Below are 20,273 nucleotides of genomic sequence, written 5' to 3'. Positions count from 1 at the left end.
TGAATCAACTTGAAGCCTATAAATACCCCTCTCATCCCTGGTTAAAGCACACAAGCCCAGAGAGATTAAAAGTGAGAAAACGTTGTTGCGATCATAAGTGAATTCCCTCCTCTAGCTTATACTTAGATTTCTGTAAGAGGAGTGTGAGTGCTTGTACGGGTTATCTCCTAAACCCGATAAAAGGAGAAGAGGGGTGTAAAAGGTGATTGGCCTTCGCCTATTAAAGGAAGACCTTTAGTGAACGTTGGTGACCTTGTCGGAGGAGGAAGCCAAAAGTGGATGTAGGTCAAGATTGACCGAACCACTCTAAATCTCGGTTTGTATTTACATTATGCTCTTTATCTTAATTGCAAACTGCCTCCGTTGCTTTACGTCAACTATACTTTCGTTTGCTCTCAAGTTAAAGATCTTTCTGAAATGGTTTTCATACGAAAGTTTTTAAACCGTCGTTATCTTAACAATTGGTATCAGATCCTCCGTAGTGCCACCCCCTGATCCTAACAATTGGTATCAGATCCTCGTTATTTCTCACTTAGATTAACACCTAAGAGAAATGGCTCTTGCTTTTATTGAATCTCGATTTATATCACATAGTCGAATTTGGTTTTAAAAGGCCTTCTCTTCCAATGAACGATTGGAATGATTTGGAGAAGAAAACTTTTTCTTTAAATGCTAGAGCTATGAATGCTCTATTTTGCGCCTTAGATAAATCGGAGTTTAATCAGGTTTCTTTCTACGAAATGGCCTTCGATATTTGGCATATTCTTGAAATCACACACGAAGGCACAAGTGGTGTAAAAGATTCTTAAAGTAAATTTTTTTATGTACGATTTTAAGATATTTTGTTTGGAACCAAGAAAGACTATTGGAGACATGTACACTCGTTTTACGGATGTCGTCAATAGTCTAAAAGCACTTGGTAAAAGCTTTTCGAATTTTGAACTCGTTAATAAGATTTTACGCTCACTTTCTAAAACTTAGGATTCAAAAGTAATCGCAATTCAAGAATCAAAAAATTTAAATACTTTTTTGATCGAAGAACTAATAGGGTCTTTGATGACCTATGAAATGACATACAATACACGTAAAGAACTTGAGAACCACCTTCAAAAGAACAGGATGGATTTCGAACTTAGAATATTTGAAGACCACTCGAGCATAAGCTCAAGTGATGTTGAACATGAACTACTCACTAAGAAATTTAAAAAGTTCATGAAACAAGAATTAAAGAACAAAAAAGAAAAGAAACGCTATAGAAATCTCTTGTGAGAATCCTTCTCAAGTTCTAAGTGTTACAATTCTGTAAGAGGGGTGAAAGAAGGAGTTTAATCTTCGCCTATCAAAGGAAGATCGTTAATGGATGCTGGTGGCCTCAACAGAAGAGGAATCGGATGAGTGGATGTAGGTCACGACAACTGAAATACTATAAACTGCCGTGTTCTCTGGTTTGTATTTCATTCTTGCTATTACCTTACTGCAAACCTCTTTAAGTGCTTACTGCCTTTAATTCATTTACGAACGTGTTTCAAGTTAAGATATTTCCGAGATCGATTTTCGACGTAAACAGTTTTATCATACAATACTTTTTTTAAGTTGACATGATTTCACTGTTGCACTAATTCACCCCCCCCCCCCCCCTCTTAGTGTCGATCCCTGATCCTAACATGTTTTTTGATTTAACCTTTTCCACTCATCATCTGTCATAGTTGTGAGTTTTGCACTATCCCCCTGCAAAGATCTATACAAATCTTTGCAATATAAGAGATCTTATTGATATGGGTAAAAACAGATTTGACGTAACACACCGGATTTGACGTAATACATCACAACGTCAGCCCCCCTTGGACGGCACACTGCTCTAGGGGGCGAGCATTAAACATCAACATAATGTGCACCCTCACTCACCGTACCCAGACGACCTCATCGTCTGACCCCGCACGACCGGCCGAGGCAGGGGAAGGCGTCGACTGAGGCTCGCCATACCCTGCGGCAGCTCGGCCTTCCACGCAATGCCCACGACGACGACAGGCGACATCGGAGGTACGGCCCTGCCCCGGTAGGGTGGCACATCAGGTAACATCAAACTCACCTATAAATACTCCCAGGCCCCAAATGAACGGGGCAAGCACACAGAAGCACAACTTCACCCAAAAACTCCTCTCCCAATCACTGACTTGATCGTCGGAGGGGTCGGGCCGAACCGCCGACCCGACCTGTGTGCAGGTACTCGACCGGAGCCGACCCAACCCGTCGTTGCGGAGCCTTCTAGCCAGACCCCCCCCAATCGGCCGCCACAAGACCCCGAGAGGAGTCACGCCTGATCCCAACCGTTCGGACCCCTGAACCAGCCGCGTCGACCCCAAGGTTACGGCTAAAAAAGTTATTTACCATAACAAATTGACGCTAGAAGGAGGGCTCGTCCGAATGTCAAGCGATCAACAAATCCACTTTGGCGAGCCCTCAACCGTTGGGCTCCCCACCCCGGGGGAACACCCCCCCGCATGATGAAACCCGGGACGAATGCCCCACAGCGGTGTCAGAACATTACTGGCAATTGTTCAATGACCCAGGCTTGTCACCTCCCGACGGCGCACCCGCCGGCCCATCGCCGGTGTCACCCGAGACCTTTCAGGACCTCGCTCATCAAGTCCGAGCTCTAACGAGCATGGTGCAGACTATCATCCCGATCGTCTCCCAACGGACCACTCCGCATACGACTCGACCTTCGCAGCAACAGGAGACCCTCGTCCGGACTCACGCACCACTTCCCGAGCTCCCTAGCTCGCCTCGAAACCCGATAACCCGACCCGGGAGCCGGGAGGCAGAAGACACGGCGAGCCGCCCCGAATGCGAGGCTCCGTCTGTAGACTCTACAAATGTCCTGCGAGCTCAATTGCGCCTCGTCAGTCAAAGACTCGACGAAGTATAGTAGGAAGTTCGTAAGTCAAAAGGAGAGCTCGGGGTAGACGGACACCCCCGAGATCCAAGATCAAGCGATCCGGTCACACTTCCGCCTCCATTCGCTGGATGCATATGACGGCGCCGCTGACCCAGCGGACCACGTGGCCGCTTTTCGCGCCCAGATGGCGCTGTACGGGACTTCCGACGCCTTGATGTGCAGGGCATTCCCAACAACCCTACGGGGGCCGACCCGCGCGTGGTACAGCAGCCTGAAGGCCGGGACCGTCGCCTCCTTCGACCAACTCGCCAAAGATTTCGAGCTTAACTTATTGGCTTATGCTCGACCAAAGTCGTCTGTGGCGTTGCTCGTCGGACTCAACCAAAGGGAGGACGAGCCCCTCTCCCTTTTTGTGAACCGCTTTACGAGGCAAATTCGTGGGCTGTCGGATGCTCAACCCTCTCTATTGATGCAGGCATTCATGACAGGCCTGCGGCCTTCCAGGTTCTTCTGGTCTCTCGTGGAATGGCCCCCCGCTGCGGTCCCCAAAATGCTTCAGCGCACTAGTCAGTTCATCGTCGTGGAGACATGGATGGCTAGGAAATGGGAGGAGCACAAAAAGGTCAAGTCGGAGCCGCCCCGACAGCAACAACCCGCCGCGTCCCGGCGTAAGTTGGACAGATCTGACCCAAGGCCTCCTCTCCCCGCCTTGAATTCATCCCGAACAGAAATATTTCTCCATGAGAAGGGGAAGGGACTGCTCAAGGAGCCCCATCCAATGAGGAACCCGCGAGAGCTCGCGGACCGTTCAAAATATTGTCGCTTCCATCGGCAACATGGGCACGACACTGAACAGTGCCGTGAGGTAAAAAGGCAATTCGAGGAGCTCAACCGCAGAGGGCATCTCGGCCACTACCTTCTCATGGACAAAGAGCTATCACCTCGCCCGGAGGGCCCCGTCGAGCGACACATCGACGTAATCGCTGGCGGTCCCACATCGGGGGGGGGGGGGGGGGGGGGGGAGGGGGGGGTTGTTCCATGTCGGGAAGAAAGGCGTACGCCCAAGCCGCTCTAGACGTAACCCCTGGACACGGGCCCAAGCCCGAGATCACCTTCCCGACCAAGGTATCCGAGCGACGCGAACACGACGACGCCCTTGTGGTATCGGCTAGGGTATCCAACGCGCAGGTGAGAAGGATCATGGTCGACACTAGGAGTTCGGCCGATATACTCTACTTCGACGCCTTCTAGAAGCTCGGCTTGTCTAGGGAGAATATGATGCCGATGTGTTCAGCGCTCACCGGATTCACAGGAGATTCGATATCACCCCTGGGGGCTATTACTCTGCCCTTGACCCTAGGGGCCCCACTTAGGTCGAAGACGGTGATGACCACCTTTTTGGTGGTCGACCTTCCCACAACTTACAACGCCATACTCGACCGGCCAACCCTCAACAAGGTCAGGGCCGTCGTCTCGACCTACTACCAAACCATCAAGTTCCCGACTCACGCTGGGGTCGGTGAAGTTACGGGAAGCCCCCGAGAGTCCAGGCGGTGCTACCTAACCACCATTTCATTACACAAGAGGGCCAGGATCGAGCCGCCGCTGGAAGATCCGCGAGAAACAAAAAAGCCAGCCCCTCATCCCGAACCGAGGGGATCTACCGTTAATATACCACTACAAGAAGCTCAGCCTGACCGGACGATCAAAGTTGGTTCGGAACTACCCGAACAGGAACGAGAGCAGCTCGTCGGTCTCCTACGGGAAAATGCCGACATCTTCGCCTGGTCCCCATCTGACATGACGGGCATCGATCCAAGGGTCGCACAGCACCATCTCAACATCCCACCCGACGCTCGCCCGGTGAAGCAAAGACCCAGGCGGTAGGCCCCTGATCGGCAACGCGCCATACGAGAAGAGGTGGGCCGTCTGTTAGCGGCAAGCTTCATAGAAGAAGCCAGATATCCTCAATGGCTATCCAATGTAGTCCTCGTGAAAAAACACAATGGAAGCTGGAGGATGTGCGTTGACTAAACTAGTCTCAACAATGCATGCCCGAAAGACTGCTACCCCCTCCTGGGGATCGACCAACTGGTTGACGCAATGGCTGGACACGCACGCCTCTCTTTCATGGATGCCTATTCGGGATACAACCATATCAGGATGGCACCCAAAGACAGAGAGCATACGGCCTTCCTCATCGAGCAAGGGGTGTACTTCTATAAGGTCATGTCGTTCGGGTTGAAAAACGCCGGGGCCACATATCAGAGAACGGTGAATAGGATGTTCGCCCCTCAGATCGGAAGGAACATGGAGGTTTACATGGACGACATGATCGTGAAAAGCCAAGAGGCCATAGCGCACCTTGCCGACTTGACCGAGGCGTTCGCCACACTACGAAAGTTCGGTATGCGACTTAACCCCACAAAATGTGCCTTCGGCGTCACCTTCGGGAAGTTCTTCGGGTTCATCACACACGAAAGAGGAATTGACGCCAACCCGGAGAAAGTTCAGGCAATCATCGACATGTAGTCTCCCCGGACGATCAAAGATTTGCAACGACTTAATGGAAGGCTTGTCGCCTTGTCCCGCTTCCTCGCTCGGTCGGGTGATCGCTGCCTCCCCTTCTTCAGGGTGCTCAAAAACCTGAAAAACTTTTAGTGGACGACGGAGTGCGAGGAAGCTTTCAAAAAAACAAAGCAGCACCTGGCCAGCCTCCCCTGACTCGCCTCTGTTTCTCCCGGGGAAAAGCTGGGCCTCTACCTGGCGGCCTCCCCACATGCGGTCAGTTCCGTCCTGATCAAAGAAAGCTCCGGCGAGCAACTTCCGATCTACTACATCAGCCATGTCCTGAACGGACCCGAGGAGCGCTACCCGCCAATAGAGAAACTCGCACTTGCCCTGGTGCTGTCAGCTCGGAAGTTGCGCCCTTACTTTCAGGCCCACCCGGTGGAGGTCATCACCGACCAACCTCTTCGGCAGGTCTTATCTAAATTTGATGTTGCAGGGCGGCTCCTCAAATGGGCGGTGGAGCTCGACGAACATGAGATAAGATACGTGCCCAGGACCGCCATCAAGGCCCAGGCGGTAGCCGACTTCATCGTGGAGTTAACGCAGATGGCAGACAGGGATCTCGAGCAACCTCCCGAAGCTTGGATTCTTCACGTGGATGGCTCGGCCAGCTCAAAGGGTGCCGGCGCAGGGCTGGTCCTGCTCGCCCCCGATGGACGCTCGTTTGAGCGCTCCCTCCGCTTCAGGTTTGAAGCCACTAACAATGAAGCGGAATACGAGGCGCTCCTAGCGGGACTCAGGTTGGCCCTCGAGATGCAGGTGGCTACTATACACGTCCTCACTGACTCGCAGCTTGTGGCCGAGCAACTCAGCGGTGGATACGAGGCTCGGGACCCAACCATGGTGAAATACCTAGCACGGGTAAGGGACCTGACTGCCAAGTTCCCTTATTTTACGTTGTCTAATGTTCCGAGGGACGAGAACGAGTGAGCCGACGTGCTAGCTAAGCTGGCATCGAAGCCGACCCGCGAAGCATGGCCGAAAGTTGAGGAGCTTCCTGCCCGCGCCATCGAAGTAGCAGCTACGGCCCCCGGCAGTGCGCCAATCACATGGGTACAGGAGCTGCTACGCTTCAAGCGGGATGGGACCATTCCCCATGACGAAGTTGCGGCTCGGCACCTGCGTCGTACACACGCGTGGTACACTAAGGAGATGGGACCCTTCCCCATGACGATGGCAGTCCTGGGCACGTATCTTATCTCATGTTCGCCGAGCTCCACCGCCCATTTGAGGAGCCGCCCTGCAACATCAAATTTAGATAAGACCTGCCGAAGAGGTTGGTCGGTGATGACCTCCACCGGGTGGGCCTGAAAGTAAGGGCGCAACTTCCGAGCTGACAGCACCACGGCGAGTGCGAGTTTCTCTATTGGCGGGTAGCGCTCCTCGGGTCCGTTCAGGACATTGTTGACGTAGTAGATCGGAAGTTGCTCGTCGGAGCTTTCTTTGATCAGGACGGAACTGACCGCATGTGGGGAGGCCGCCAGGTAGAGGCCCAGCTTTTCCTTGGGAGAAACCGAGGCGAGTCGAGGGAGGCTGTGTCACGCCCCTCAAAATATCCATGATTTTTAAAATTTTCGTCATAGACCAATCTAGGATCCAAACTAACGTTTGAGGACACTGAAAAACATTCTATTAAATTCACATCTATAAAACCTGTGCAATTTATAAGCATATATCATATCACTCGATAATTCACATTTATGGCAACCCAAGCCAACTTAACAAACATGAACAACATTTATAAATCCACAAGCTAAGTAATTTATACAATCAGAACTCCAACTATTCACCACAAGTTCGTATCATCATAAATTAGACTTAACATTCTGAAATTCCAAATAAGAGAGATCTCCTAACACTTTGACACAGTATATCCATTTCGGTTCATCGACAACATTTCATTACATACAAAACATACTTATACAACAATATCATAATAACCAACCAGACTTACCCATAATTCTGAATAGTTATCCACTGCCTCAGCCCAAATCAAACATCTCGAAGAGTGACAAGCTGACCTGAAAGATTTATATAACAACGGAGTGAGCCAAAAACGGCTCAACAAGTGACAAAGCATATTTAGAACAAGTAAGGTATCTTAATGCAAGGCAGAATACAAGAATTCTCAATGATACCATCTCATTAGATACAAAATCATATGTATCATGTCATTCAAACATATTTGATTCATAACAAATGGAGCACGGAGTAATTGGAGCATATCAATGGCAGATAGGACATTACAGAACATATCAGTTTATAGCAAATGGAGCACAGAGTAATTAGAGCATATCAATGGCAGATAGGACATTTCAGAACATATCAGTTCATAGCAAATGAAGCACAGAGTAATTGGAGCATATCAGTAACGAATGAAACATTTCGGAGTTTATCAATGGCGTATGAAATGTTCCGGAGCATATCAACGGCATATGGAACATTTCGAAGCATATCAACAGTGAATGAACCATTTCAGAGCATATCAAAAACAAATACCGTACAGAAGCTCAAACGTCGTCCTTGACGTTGCAATCATATCATTCTTATCCAAAGCATGTACAGAAACACATAACCAAAGCTCTGGATATCATATTAAACATATAGAAGGTGTAGTGGGACCTCGAACAGAACGTGATACATCCATTTCTGAATGACCACCAGACAGAAGTCTCCCACGTCTGAGAGCTCCATCCACCCACGTCTAGGTGAAGTCAGAGGGGGTCGGCAGAGCATCGCAGGCTCTAAGCACATACCCTTTACCATTTCTAGCAAAGGTCCAGAATATCACCCTTTACCATTTCTGGCAAAGGTCCAGACAATCCCACAACACCAGAGTACAAGAGGACAGTTTTATCAATAAGTAGCATATTTCGGAAGCACACGCGGAACAACAAAACGTACATGTGCCTTTACGAGTCAATACGAAGTAAGCAATAATCTTTCACAATGGTATTCGGATTTTGAAAGGAAATGGAATAGGCACATATCGAAAGCAAATGCGGAACAATGGGATACACATGTGCCTAAATGAGTCAATACGATATAGCATAAACGTTACACAATAGTTTTCAAGAATGAAAATAACTTTAAGGACAAGAGCATACAAGAATTCAAAGCAGTAATATAAAGCTCAATTGAATAAGAAAGCTTAAGGATATCAATTTTCAAAGGAATGAAACCAGAATATTAGAAATCGACCAAAGCTCGATTTCTGGCAGAATACAAGAGGCACATTGAACAAATGATTCAAACTATCAATCGTGCTCCAATTTACTCAGAAATATATCATTGGATTATACTTTCAGATAAGACAGGCTTCATATGAATTGAACTGTCCAATAGAGAGAGTTACAAATAATTTGGTAAACAAGGGTCGTAGAACAAAATCTCTGTTTGGCAGAATTCATAATGTCAGATTCAACAGATAACTGGGCAGGTGTTTGGATTCCAAATCTTTCAATCCATATATCAAAAGAAAGATCTATGAGTCTAGTTTCCAATGAAATAAGCTTTGCATAAATCAATGTTTGCAACAGGGACTTATAAGCAGTTCACTATCAAAAGGTCAGAAATTACGATCCCTGTTTTGCAGAATCTGTAGGCTCATTTGAAACAGAAGTTTGGGCAAACAAACTTACTCTGAATTCTTAAAATAAGCTATCAAAACAAAGGTTTATGAGTCTATATTCTGATCAAATAAGTTTCATCCAAATCAGAGGTCAATACATGAAGTTATAGCCATAACAAAGTAGAAGGGTCAGAATATCAGAAGTTGCATAGATTCGAATCGTTACGTCTAAACATGAGATATATCAAATGCAAGGCTAGAACAATTCAAAGTTCCTCATATTTAAAGCAAATGTAGAGATAAAATTGCAGTGAGGAAAGATCAGGATACTTGCAATAGGAAAGATTAGAACAATTACAGGAGAAACGATCAGGAAACTTGCCTTTCAAAGATTTCGATCCGAAGATCCAAAGAATGTGCCAGCCCAAATCCTTCTACTTTTCCTCCATGTCCTCTCTCTCTGTTTCGTTTTCTACACATCGTTTCTTTTTCCTCCACAATTACAGCTCATGCAGAACATAGAGACATAGCCACCTGCTCTCTCTTACTCTCATTCCTTCGTTTTCTTTTTCAAACACAATTGTCGCAGCCATCGTCGCTGCCACTACCACAGTCGTAGCCACGACCGTAGCCCCTTCCACTGTACTACTTCCTTGCTCCCTTCTCTCGCAGACATAACTACTTCATACGCAATCGCTGCCACTACGACCGCAATCCCGTCCGCAGCCCCTTTTTCCCTTTTCCTTTCTTTTCTTTCCCAGCTGCAACTGCCGCAGTCGCAGTCGCAGCCATGGCCGCAGCCACCACTGCCGCAGCCTCTTCTTCCTCCCCTGCTCTATTTCCTCTCCTTCTCTTCCAGCTGCAGCTGCCACTGCCACAACTGCCTCCCCTTCTCCTCTTCCTCTCTTCTTCCCTTTTCCTTTCTCTTCTTCTTCCTTTCCTTATCTTCTTTCCCAGCTGCACTGCTGCAGTCGCAGCCTCAGCCACGGCCATAGCCTCTTCTTCCTCCCCTGCTCATCTTCCTCTCCTTCTTCTCTTCCAACTGCAGCTGCCATCGCCGCAGCCGCAGCCCCTTCTTTCCCTTCTCTTCTTCCTCTCCTTCCCTTCTTCCTTTCTCTTCCTCTTTCCCTGCCATAGCTGCAGCTGCCACTGCTGCAGCCGCAGCCGCAGCTACTTCTTTCCCTTCTCCTCTTCCTTCTCCTTCCTTTCTTCTTCTTCTCTTCTTCTCCTTCCTCCCCTTCTTCTCCCCGACGAACAGCACCTCCTTTCCTTTGTTTCCTCCTGCAGGAAACAGAGGTGCTGCCTCTTCACCCGCTTCTACTTCTTCTCTTCTTCCTCACCATCTCTTCCTCTCCTTCTCTTCCTGCTGCAGATTCCACCGCCGCAGCCGCAGCTCCTCCTTTCCTTCTCTTCTTCTTCTCCTCTTCTTCTTCCCTCCTCCTCCCCAACGTCATACACACCCTCTCCTCTGTTTCCTCTGCAGGAAACAGAGGTATCACAACCTCTTCTCCTGCTTCCTCTTCCTCTTCTCTTCCTCTTCTTCTTCTTCTCCTCTTCGAACACCCCACACCTCTCCTCTGTTTCCACCTGCAGGAAACAGAGGTGCTGCAGCCCTAGCTGCTGCCACCTCTCGCTCCTCTCCCTCTTCCCTCTCTTCTCCTTCTCTTCTTCTCCTCTTCCTTTTTCCTCCCCAACGCCACACACCTCCTCGCTGCAGCCTTGCCGCAGCTATCCTCCTCTCTTCTTCTTCTTCTTCTTCCCTTCTCCTCCCCAACGCCCCACACATACTCTCCTCCGTTTCCACCTGCGGGAAACAGAGGTGCAGCAGCCCTAGTTGCTGCTGCTGCTGCTGCTTCCCCCTCTCCTCTCCATCTTCCCTCTCTTCTTCTTCTTCTTCTTTTCTTCTCTTCTCCCTCTTCCTCCTCTCTTCTTTTCCCTCTTCTTCTTCTTTCTTCTCTCCTCACGCCCCACCGCTCCTCTCTGTTTCAGAGAGTGCGTGGGAGGCGGTGGGATAAAACCGAAATTTTCGGTTTTCTTTATTTTCTTTTCATTTTGTAACTTAGCAGTTTAGTCCTTGAAATTTTTATATTTACATATAGGTCCTCAAATTTACATATAAATCCTTATTAATAATTTTCAAAAGTGAGGGATATTACAGGCTGGCCAGGTGCTGCTTTGTTTTTTTGAAAGCTTCCTCGCACTCCGTCGTCCACTGAAAGTTTTTCGGGTTTTTGAGCGCCCTGAAGAAGGGGAGGCAGCGATCACCCGACCGGGCGAGGAAGCGGGACAAGGCGACAAGCCTTCCATTAAGTCGTTGCAAATCTTTGATCGTTCGGGGAGACTGCATGTCGATGATTGCTTGAACTTTCTCTGGGTTGGCGTCAATTCCTCTTTCGTGTATGATGAACCCGAGGAACTTCCCGGAGGTGACGCCGAAGGTGCATTTTGTGGGGTTAAGTCGAATACCGAACTTGCATAGTGTGGCAAACGCCTCGGTCAGGTCGGCAAGGTGCGCTCCGGCCTCTTGGCTTTTCACGATCATGTCGTCCACGTAAACCTCCATGTTCCTTCTGATCTGAAGGGCGAACATCCTATTCACCGTTCTCTGATATGTGGCCCCGGCGTTTTTCAACCCGAACGACATGACCTTATAGAAGTACACCCCTTGCTCGGTGAGGAAGGCCGTATGCTCTCTATCTTCGGGTGCCATCCTGATCTGGTTGTATCCCGAATAGGCATCCATGAAAGAGAGGCGTGCGTGTCCGGCCGTTGCGTCGACCAGTTGGTCGATCCTCGGGAGGGGGTAGCAGTCTTTCGGGCATGCATTGTTGAGACTAGCATAGTCAACGTACATCCTCTAGCTTCCATTGTGTTTTTTCACGAGGACTACATTGGATAGCCATTGAGGATATTTGGCTTCTTCTACGAAGCCTACCGCTAAGAGACGGCCCACCTCCTCTCGTATGGCGCGTTGCCGATCAGGGGCCTGTCGCGTGGGTCTTTGCTTCACCGGGCGAGCGCCGGGTGGGATGTTGAGATGGTGCTGTGCGACCCCTGGATCGATGCCCGTCATGTCAGATGGGGACCAGGCGAAGATGTCGGCATTTTCCCGTAGGAGATCGACGAGCTACTATCATTCCTATTCGGGGTAGTTCCGAACCAACTTTGATCGTCCGGTCAGGCCGAGCTTCTTATAGTGGTATATCAACGGTGGATCCCCTCGGCTCGGGATAAGGGGCCGGCTTTTTTGTTTCTCGCGGATCTTCCAGCGGTGGCTCGATCCTGGCCCTCTTGTGTAATGAAACGGCGATCAGGTAGCACCGCCTGGACTCTCGGGGGCTTCCCGTAACTTCACCGACCCCAGTGTGAGTCGGGAACTTGATGGTTTGGTAGTAGGTCGAGACGACGGCCCTGACCTTGTTGAGGGTCGGCCGGCCGAGTATGGCGTTGTAAGCTGTGGGAAGGTCGACCACCAAAAAGGTGGTCATCACTGTCTTCGACCTCGGTGGGGCCCCTAAGGTCAAGGGCAGAGTAATAGCCCCCAGGGGTGATATCGAATCTCTTGTGAATCCGGTGAGCGTTGAACACATCGGCCTCATATTCTCCCTGGCCAAGCCGAGCTTCTAGAAGGCGTCGAAGTAGAGTATATCGGCCGAGCTCCCAGTGTCGACCATGATCCTTCTCACCTACGCGTTGGCTACCCTAGCCGATATCACAAGGGCGTCGTCGTGTTCGGGTCGCTCGGATACCCCGGTCGGGAAGGTGATCTCGGGCTCGGGCCCGTGTCCAGGGGTTACGTCTGGAGTGGCTCGGGCGTACGCCTTTCTTCCCGACATTGAGCCCCCCTCCCCCCCCCCCCCCCCCCCCCCATGCGGGACCGCTAGTGATTACGTTGATGTGTCGCTCGACGGGGCCCTCCGGGCGAGGTGATAGCTCTTTGTCCGGCAGAAGGTAGTGGCTCAGATGCCCTATGCAGATGAGCTCCTCGATTTGCCTTTTTAGCTCATGACACTGTTCAGTGTCGTGCCCATGTTGTCGATGGAAGCGACAATATTTTGAACGGTCCGCGAGCTCTCGAGGGTTCCTCATTGGTTGGGGCTCCTTGAGCAGTCCCTTCCCCTTCTCATGGAGAAATATTTCTGTTCGGGATGAATTCAAGGCGGGGAGAGGAGGCCTTGGGTCGGATCTGTCCAACTTACGCCAGGACATGGCGGGTTGTTGCTGTTGGGGTGGCTCCGACTTGACCTTTTTGTGCTCCTCCCGTTTCCCAGCCATCCACGTCTCCGCGGCGATGAACTGACTAGCTCGCTGAAGCATTTCGGGGACCGCAGCGGGGGGCCGTTCCACGAGAGACCAGAAGAACCTGGAAGGCCGCAGGCCTGTCATGAATGCCTGCATCAACAGAGAGGGGTGAGCATCCGACAGCCCGCAAATTTGCATCGTAAAGCGATTCACGAAAAGGGAGAGGGGCTCGTCCTCCCTTTGGTTGAGTCCGAGGAGCAACGCCACGGACAGCTTTGGTCGAGCGTAAGCCAGGAAGTCAAGCTCGAAATCTTTGGCGAGTTGGTCGAAGGAGGCGACGGTCCCAGCCTTCAGGCTGCTGTACCATGCGCGGGCCAGCCCCCGTAGGGTTGTTGGGAATGCCCTGCACATTAAGGCGTCGGAAGTCCCGTACAACGCCATCTGGGCACGAAAAGTGGCCACGTGGTCCGCTGGGTCAACGGCGCCGTCATACGCATCTAGCGAAGGGAGGCGGAAGTGTGACGGGATCGCCTGATCTTTGATCTCGGGGATGAACGGGGATCCTTGCTGTCCGTCTACCCCGAGCTCTCCTTTTGACTTACGAACTTCCTACTGTACTTCGTCGAGTCTTTGACTGACGAGGCGCAACTGAGCTTGCAGGACATTTGTAGAGTCTGCGGACGGAGCCTCGCGCTCGGGGTGGCTCGCCGTGTCTTCTGCCTCCCGGCTCCCAGGCCGGGTTATCGGGTTTCGAGGCGAGCCAGGGAGCTCGGGAAGTGGTGCGTGAGTCTGGACGAGGGTCTCCTGTTGCTGCGAAGGTCGAGTCGTATGCGGAGTGGTCCGCTGGGAGACGATCGGGATGATAGTCTGCACCATGCTCGTCAGAGCTCGGACTTGATGAGCGAGGTCGTGAAAGGCCTCGGGTGACACCGGCGATGGGCCGGCGGGTGCACCGTCGGGAGGTGACAAGCCTGGGTCATTGAACAATTGCTAGTAACGTTCTGACGCCACTGCGGGGCGTTCGTCCCGGGTTTCATCATGCGGGGGGTTGTTCCCCCGGGGTGGGGAGCCCGACGGTTTAGGGCTCACCAAAGTGGATTCGCTGATCGCTTGACATTCGGACGGGCCCTCCTTCTAGCGTCAATCTGTTATGGTAAATAATTTTTTTAGTCGTGACCTTGGGGTCGACGCGGCTGGTTCAGGGGTCCGAACGGCTGGGATCAGGCGTGACTCCTCTCGGGGTCTTGTGGCGGCCGATTGCGGGGGGTCTGGCTGGAAGGCTCCGCGACGCCGGGTTGCGTCGGCTCCGGTCGAGTACCTGCACATAGGTCGGGTCGGCGGTTCGGCCCGACCCCTCCGACGATCAAGTCAGTGATTGGGAGAGGAGTTTTTGGGTGAAGTTGTGCTTCTGTGTGCTTGCCCCGTTCGTTTGGGGCCTGGGAGTATTTATAGGTGAGTTTGATGTTACCTGATGTGCCACCCTGTCGGGGCAGGGCCGTACCTCCGATGGCGCCTGTCATCGTCGTGGGCGTGGAAGGCCGAGCTGCCGTAGGGTATGGCGAGCCTCAGTTGATGCCTTCCCCTACCTCGGCCGGTCGTGCGGGGTCAGACGATGAGGTCGTCTGGGTACGGTGAGTGAGGGTGCACATTATGTTGATGTTTAATGCTCGCCCCCTGGAGGAGTGTGCTGTCCAGGGGGGGCTGACGTCGTAATGTATTACGTCAAATCCGGTGTGTTACGTCAAATCTGTTTTTACCCCTATCACCTCCGACTCGAAAGCCCTTCCGGGCAGACAAAAAGTACCTCCCGTACCCTTGGTAAGGCGATAACATGAAAGAAAAAGGTTGAGGGTGAGGGCGATATTGGTGTAGTGGCATTCCCCCAAGAATACCACCAAGTAACGCTAAGAGTTCGGCGCCACTTGAGATGGCGAAATCCGCCAGAAAGACAAGCAGGACACAATGAGGGGGTGCAGGGGGAGGCGCAAACCCGCCTCCAGGGCGTCTAGGGTTAAGGCGAAACCCTTCAGGACTGGGTCGTACGCCCATTGTCCCGGTTCAGGCGCTTCAAGAACGTAGTCCCCCGGGATACCATAGCGCTCCCGGAGTCCAACCAGTGACGACTCACTCACAGAGGAGTCCTGATCATGAGGCCACATCAAGGCCTCAAGAGCCCGTGCCGCCTCCCCATCAGATGACTCAACAAGGGGCGGAGGAGGACTTCCCTCCCTAACTCCGGGGGAATGGATAGAAGAGGAGGGAGAGGACACCATCCTAACTGACCTTAACTGGGGGGGGGGGGGGGGTGCTACGAGAGAGGAGAGCGACGCTGGAGGCGAGGACAACCGGAAGAAAGACGGCGAGACCGGAAGGGAAAAAACTCAGCAACGAAAGATGGAGGTGAAGTCGGGCGCCCGCTATTTAAAAGGGATGTCCCGCCAGAACCAACACCCCTTCGCCTCCCGAGAATGGGCGGCAGCCCACTCGCGCACGCGCGTAACCATCGCGTCGCATCGGAAAATACCCAAAGGTGCTCCGCCTTAATGAAGGCATGACGTGGTGACCCCGCCAAAATGGCAGCATCCGGACGCCTCGATCTCGGCGCCCAAAGACGTGCGGCGGAAGTAATCAACTCCCCCTCAGGGGAGAAATTAAATGCGGCAGCTCTTTGATCCCCGCCGCCGTCGAACTGAAGGGAGCGCCACTCGAGACCACACCTGCGCGGCCAGCCCGCCTACGTTGTGCTCCTCGGCCCTCAGATGCACGCCACCCGAGACCACACGCCCGCCTACGTTGTGCTCCTCGGCCCTCGGCTGCGTGCTGCCCGAGACCACACCTATGCGGCCAACCCACCTGCATTGTCCTCCTTGGCCCTCGACTGCACGCCACCCGAGACCACACCTGCGCGGCCAGCCCGCCTGCGTTGTGCTCCTCGGCCCTCGGCTGCATGCCACCCGAGACCGCACCCGCGTGGCCAGCCTGCTTGCGTTGTGCTCCTTGGCCCTCGGCTGCACGCCACCCAAGACTACACCCACGCGGCCGACCCGCCTGCGTCGTGCTCCTCGGTCGCATGATGCCTGAGACCACACCTGCGCGGCCTGCCCGCCTGCGTCGTGCTCCTCGGCCCCATGCTCCCTGAGACACACCTGCGCGGTCAGCCCGCATGCGTCGTGCTCCTCAGCTCCATGCTCCCCGAGACACACCTGCGCGGCCAGCCCGCTTGCGTCGTGCTCCTCGGCTCCATGCTCCCCGAGATCACACCTACGCGGTCAGCCCGCCTGCATCGTGCTCCTCGGGTCCTTGCTTCCCGAGATCACACCTGCGCGGCTAGCCCGCCTGCATCGTGCTCCTCGGCTCCATGCCACCCGAGACTGCACCCGCGCGGCCAGCCCGCCTGCGTTGTGCTCCTCGGCCCCCTCGGCTGCACGCCACCCGAGACCACACCTACGCGACCGGCCCGCCTGCGTCGTGTTCCTCGGCTCCATGCTTCCCGAGATCACACCTGCGCGGCTAGCCCGCCTGCATCATGCTCCTCGGCTCCATGCCACCTGAGACCGCACCCGCGCGGCCAGCCCGCCTGCGTTGTGCTCCTCGGCCCTCGGTTGCACGCCACCCGAGACCACACCTACGTAGCCGGCCTGCCTGCGTTGTGCTCCTCGGCCCTCATCGGCTCCATCACCCCCGAGTCCAACTCCGATCGGCCGGCCCACATGCGCCGTGCCCCTCAAATCCGCGTGGCTAGCCCACCAGAGGTCAGAAACCATGCATCGGACCCCCCCGCATGCAAAAACCGACGCATGGCTCCTTTCGGGGGGGGAATATGATAGGGGTAAAAATAGATTTGACGTAACACACCGGATTTGACGTAATACATCACGACGTCAGCCCCCCCTGGACAGCACACTGCTCCAAGGGGCGAGCATTAAACATCAACATAATGTGCACCCTCACTCACCGTACCCAGACGACCTCATCGTCTGACCCCGCACAACCGGCCGAGGCATGGGAAGGCGTCGACTAAGGCTCGCCATACCCTGCGGCAGCTCGGCCTTCCACGCAACGCCCACGACGACGATAGGTGCCATCGGAGGTACGGCCCTGCCCCGGCAGGGTGGCACATCAGGTAACATCAAACTCACCTATAAATACTCGCAGGCCCAAACGAACGGGGTAAGCACACAGAAGCACAACTTCACCTAAAAACTCCTCTCCCAATCACTGACTTGATCGTCGGAGGGGTCGGGCCGAACCGCCGACCCGACCTATGTGCAAGTACTCGACCAGAGCCGACCCAACCCGGCTTCGCGGAGCCTTCCAGCCAGACCCCCCGCAATCGGCCGCCACAAGACCCCGAGAGGAGTCACGCCTGATCCCAACCGTTCGGACCCCTGAACCAGCCGCGTCGACCCCAAGGTCACGGCTAAAAAAGTTATTTACCATAACACTTATATTCTTAGTTTGTATATCATCCAATTGTTTCCATTCAAACTAATCATGCGAGAAATATTACTAGCCTCCATTTTCTAATACAAAATTAAATCACTATAACCTTGCTCTGATACTAATTGATGGATATAAAGAGAAATAAACTTTTGTATATGAACAAATACTAGTAGTCCATAACATACAGTGAAATTAAATAGAACCACAATCAAATAGAACACCAAAATATACATGGAAAACCCCTTTGTTGTTAAGGGTAAAAATCACGGGGCAAACTAGAGATAATTCACTATAATAATAATGAATATACAAATCTCAATCTCTTGCCCAAAACCCTAGCAACAATCACAAGAGAATAACTAGGATACAAGGATCACGTCACTGTGCATAATATCTAAATCCTTCCTGATTCTCCCCAAGTAATCACAGTAAGAATCTACTGTAGATCTGATCTAAAAAGAGATGAAAGCACTGCTAGATGATTGAGAACAGTCTCTCTGTGTTGTCCTTGTATTCTTCCTTTTCTTTCTTGTTCTCCTCCTTTTTCTTTGGAATCGCGTGCATACCAAAAACTATCCATTTTCTACCTCTTTTTATAGTCATCGTATCTCCTAATATAAATTAAGATTAGATTAAAAGAGAATGAGCGGTATGCTAATAAAACCCACGGTTGAATATAGTCTATCGGCCCAACAATTATATCTCGACAATGTCACGATGTGACGTGGATAGATTTGTTTTCGTTCTTTGAAGTGATGTTTTTGGTTCGATGTCCAGAATCGATCATGGTACTGTGAAGCCCTCGTTCGAGCTACCATCCGTCTGAGGTCAGCACGTGCGATAAAACCAAACCAAGTGCACTCTTCTAATCCTCGTCCGGACACAGAACCCGAGCGGAAGGCGGCCATGGATCAGTTGGGCGCCAACGCCGCCAACAGCAGCCCCATCACGCCGCTCGGCTTCCTCTGAGCGCTCCGCCACCGTCTACGGCGATTGCCCCTCAGTTGTATGCCACCGCACCGTCTTCACCTGGTCGCAGACCCACCGCCGCTGCCTCCGCCTCGCCTCCGCCCTCTCCTCCCTCGGCATCTCCCGCGGCGACGTCGTACTCCTCCTTTTCAACTTGTCCGGATGGTTCTACACGGGGGGGACGTCGGCGTCATGCACGCCGACGGATACATCGAGATCAAGGACCGATCTAAGGACGTGATCATCATCGGCGGGGAGAACCTGAGCAGCGTGGAGCTGGAGTCCGTACTGTACGGTAATCCGGCGGTGAGCGAGGCGGCGGTGGTGGCGCGCCCGGACGAGTACTGGGGGGAAACGCCGTGCGCGTTCGTGAGCCTGAAGGAGTGGGCGGGGGCGGGGGCGGCGCCGACGGATAAGGAGGTGATCGAGTGGTGCCGTGAGCGCATGCCGCACTACATGGCGCCGAAGACAGTGGTGTTCAGGGCGGAGCTGCCGAAGACGTCGACGGGGAAGATACAAAGTACGTGCTGAGGGAGATGGCCAAGAAGTTATGACTCACCCGGAGCAACAGAAACTTACGTACCCGTAAGTAACGTGCCACAAGATTCACCCTATGCGTGATTGGGTTGTAACGACACGTCCGTGTTTTTCACCATTCAAACGACAGGTATATTAATAAACGTGGGTCCCACTATCCACGCAACGCGGTATGTGTACCAAACAGGTATGTATTGGCTAAATTGTTCGGGAGAAAAATCTTAAATATTTTGACTATTTTATCGGAAAAAATCTCGACTATTAATTTTTATTCAATGACGCCCCCTATATTTATTTTATTTGACGATATTTTTATAAATGACAAAAAAAAAATCATGAACCAAATCAATTGAAATAAAAAAAGTTCTGTCATCTAAGTTTAAGTTATGTTTAATTTTGATTATTACAGCGTCAACTTTTACTAAACCAATCTAAATTTTCGCAAAATAACCTTAATATATTTTTAGATGATTAATATTTTTTAAAATATAATAATTTGTTATTAAAATTTTAAATTTTTTGAATCGATATTGTAATCGAGTATAACTTTATAACTTTTACTAACCCAGCCTAAACTTTTACAAAACTACTAGATTATGGTTCTAAAATAATTAACATTATTTTTATTTTTGAGAATTATATGATAAGTATTTATCAAAATCAAAGATTTTTTTAAAATATATTTTATGATTACATGTGACTTAGTTCAATTTTGAGTATAACTTTCAACTCAAAATTTCACCAGACTACTTGGTTTTGGTTCTAAGATTATTAGTATTTTTTTAATATATTATTATAAATAATTATCAAAATTAAAGAATTTTTAATAAGTTTTATGTTTTAGTGTAAACTAGGTCAATTTCTAATATAACTTAGTCAACTCCCACTAAACTAACATAAACTTTAATTGAAATAATATTTAAATAATTAAATATTATTTTTATCTTTAAAAATTTTATGATAATTAATCTTCAAAATTAAAGATTTTTTATTAGGTTTTGTGATTGATTGTAACTTAGTTAACTTCCACTAAACCAATTT

The 20,273-nt window shown here is 51.0% G+C and overlaps 1 protein-coding gene across 1 annotated transcript; it reads left to right on the top strand.

The window, feature by feature from the left end:
• Positions 1 to 18,857: 18,857 nt before the first annotated feature.
• LOC135642902 (2-methylpropanoate--CoA ligase CCL4-like) lies at positions 18,858 to 19,226 on the top strand. Its single transcript, XM_065159382.1, has one exon. The coding sequence runs from the start codon at positions 18,858 to 18,860 to the stop codon at positions 19,224 to 19,226; it is 369 nt and encodes a 122-aa protein (XP_065015454.1).
• The last annotated feature ends 1,047 nt before the right edge of the window (positions 19,227 to 20,273 follow it).

The sequence above is a fragment of the Musa acuminata genome, chromosome BXJ3-7 (assembly GCF_036884655.1).
Source record: "Musa acuminata AAA Group cultivar baxijiao chromosome BXJ3-7, Cavendish_Baxijiao_AAA, whole genome shotgun sequence".
NCBI classification, from domain to species: domain Eukaryota; kingdom Viridiplantae; phylum Streptophyta; class Magnoliopsida; order Zingiberales; family Musaceae; genus Musa; species Musa acuminata.
This window is presented reverse-complemented; position numbering and strand designations above follow the sequence as displayed.

Bases quoted from the DNA above. Each gene is read 5' to 3' on its own strand.
- LOC135642902 (XM_065159382.1), top strand. From the start codon at position 18,858: ATGGTTCTACACGGGGGGGACGTCGGCGTCATGCACGCCGACGGATAC.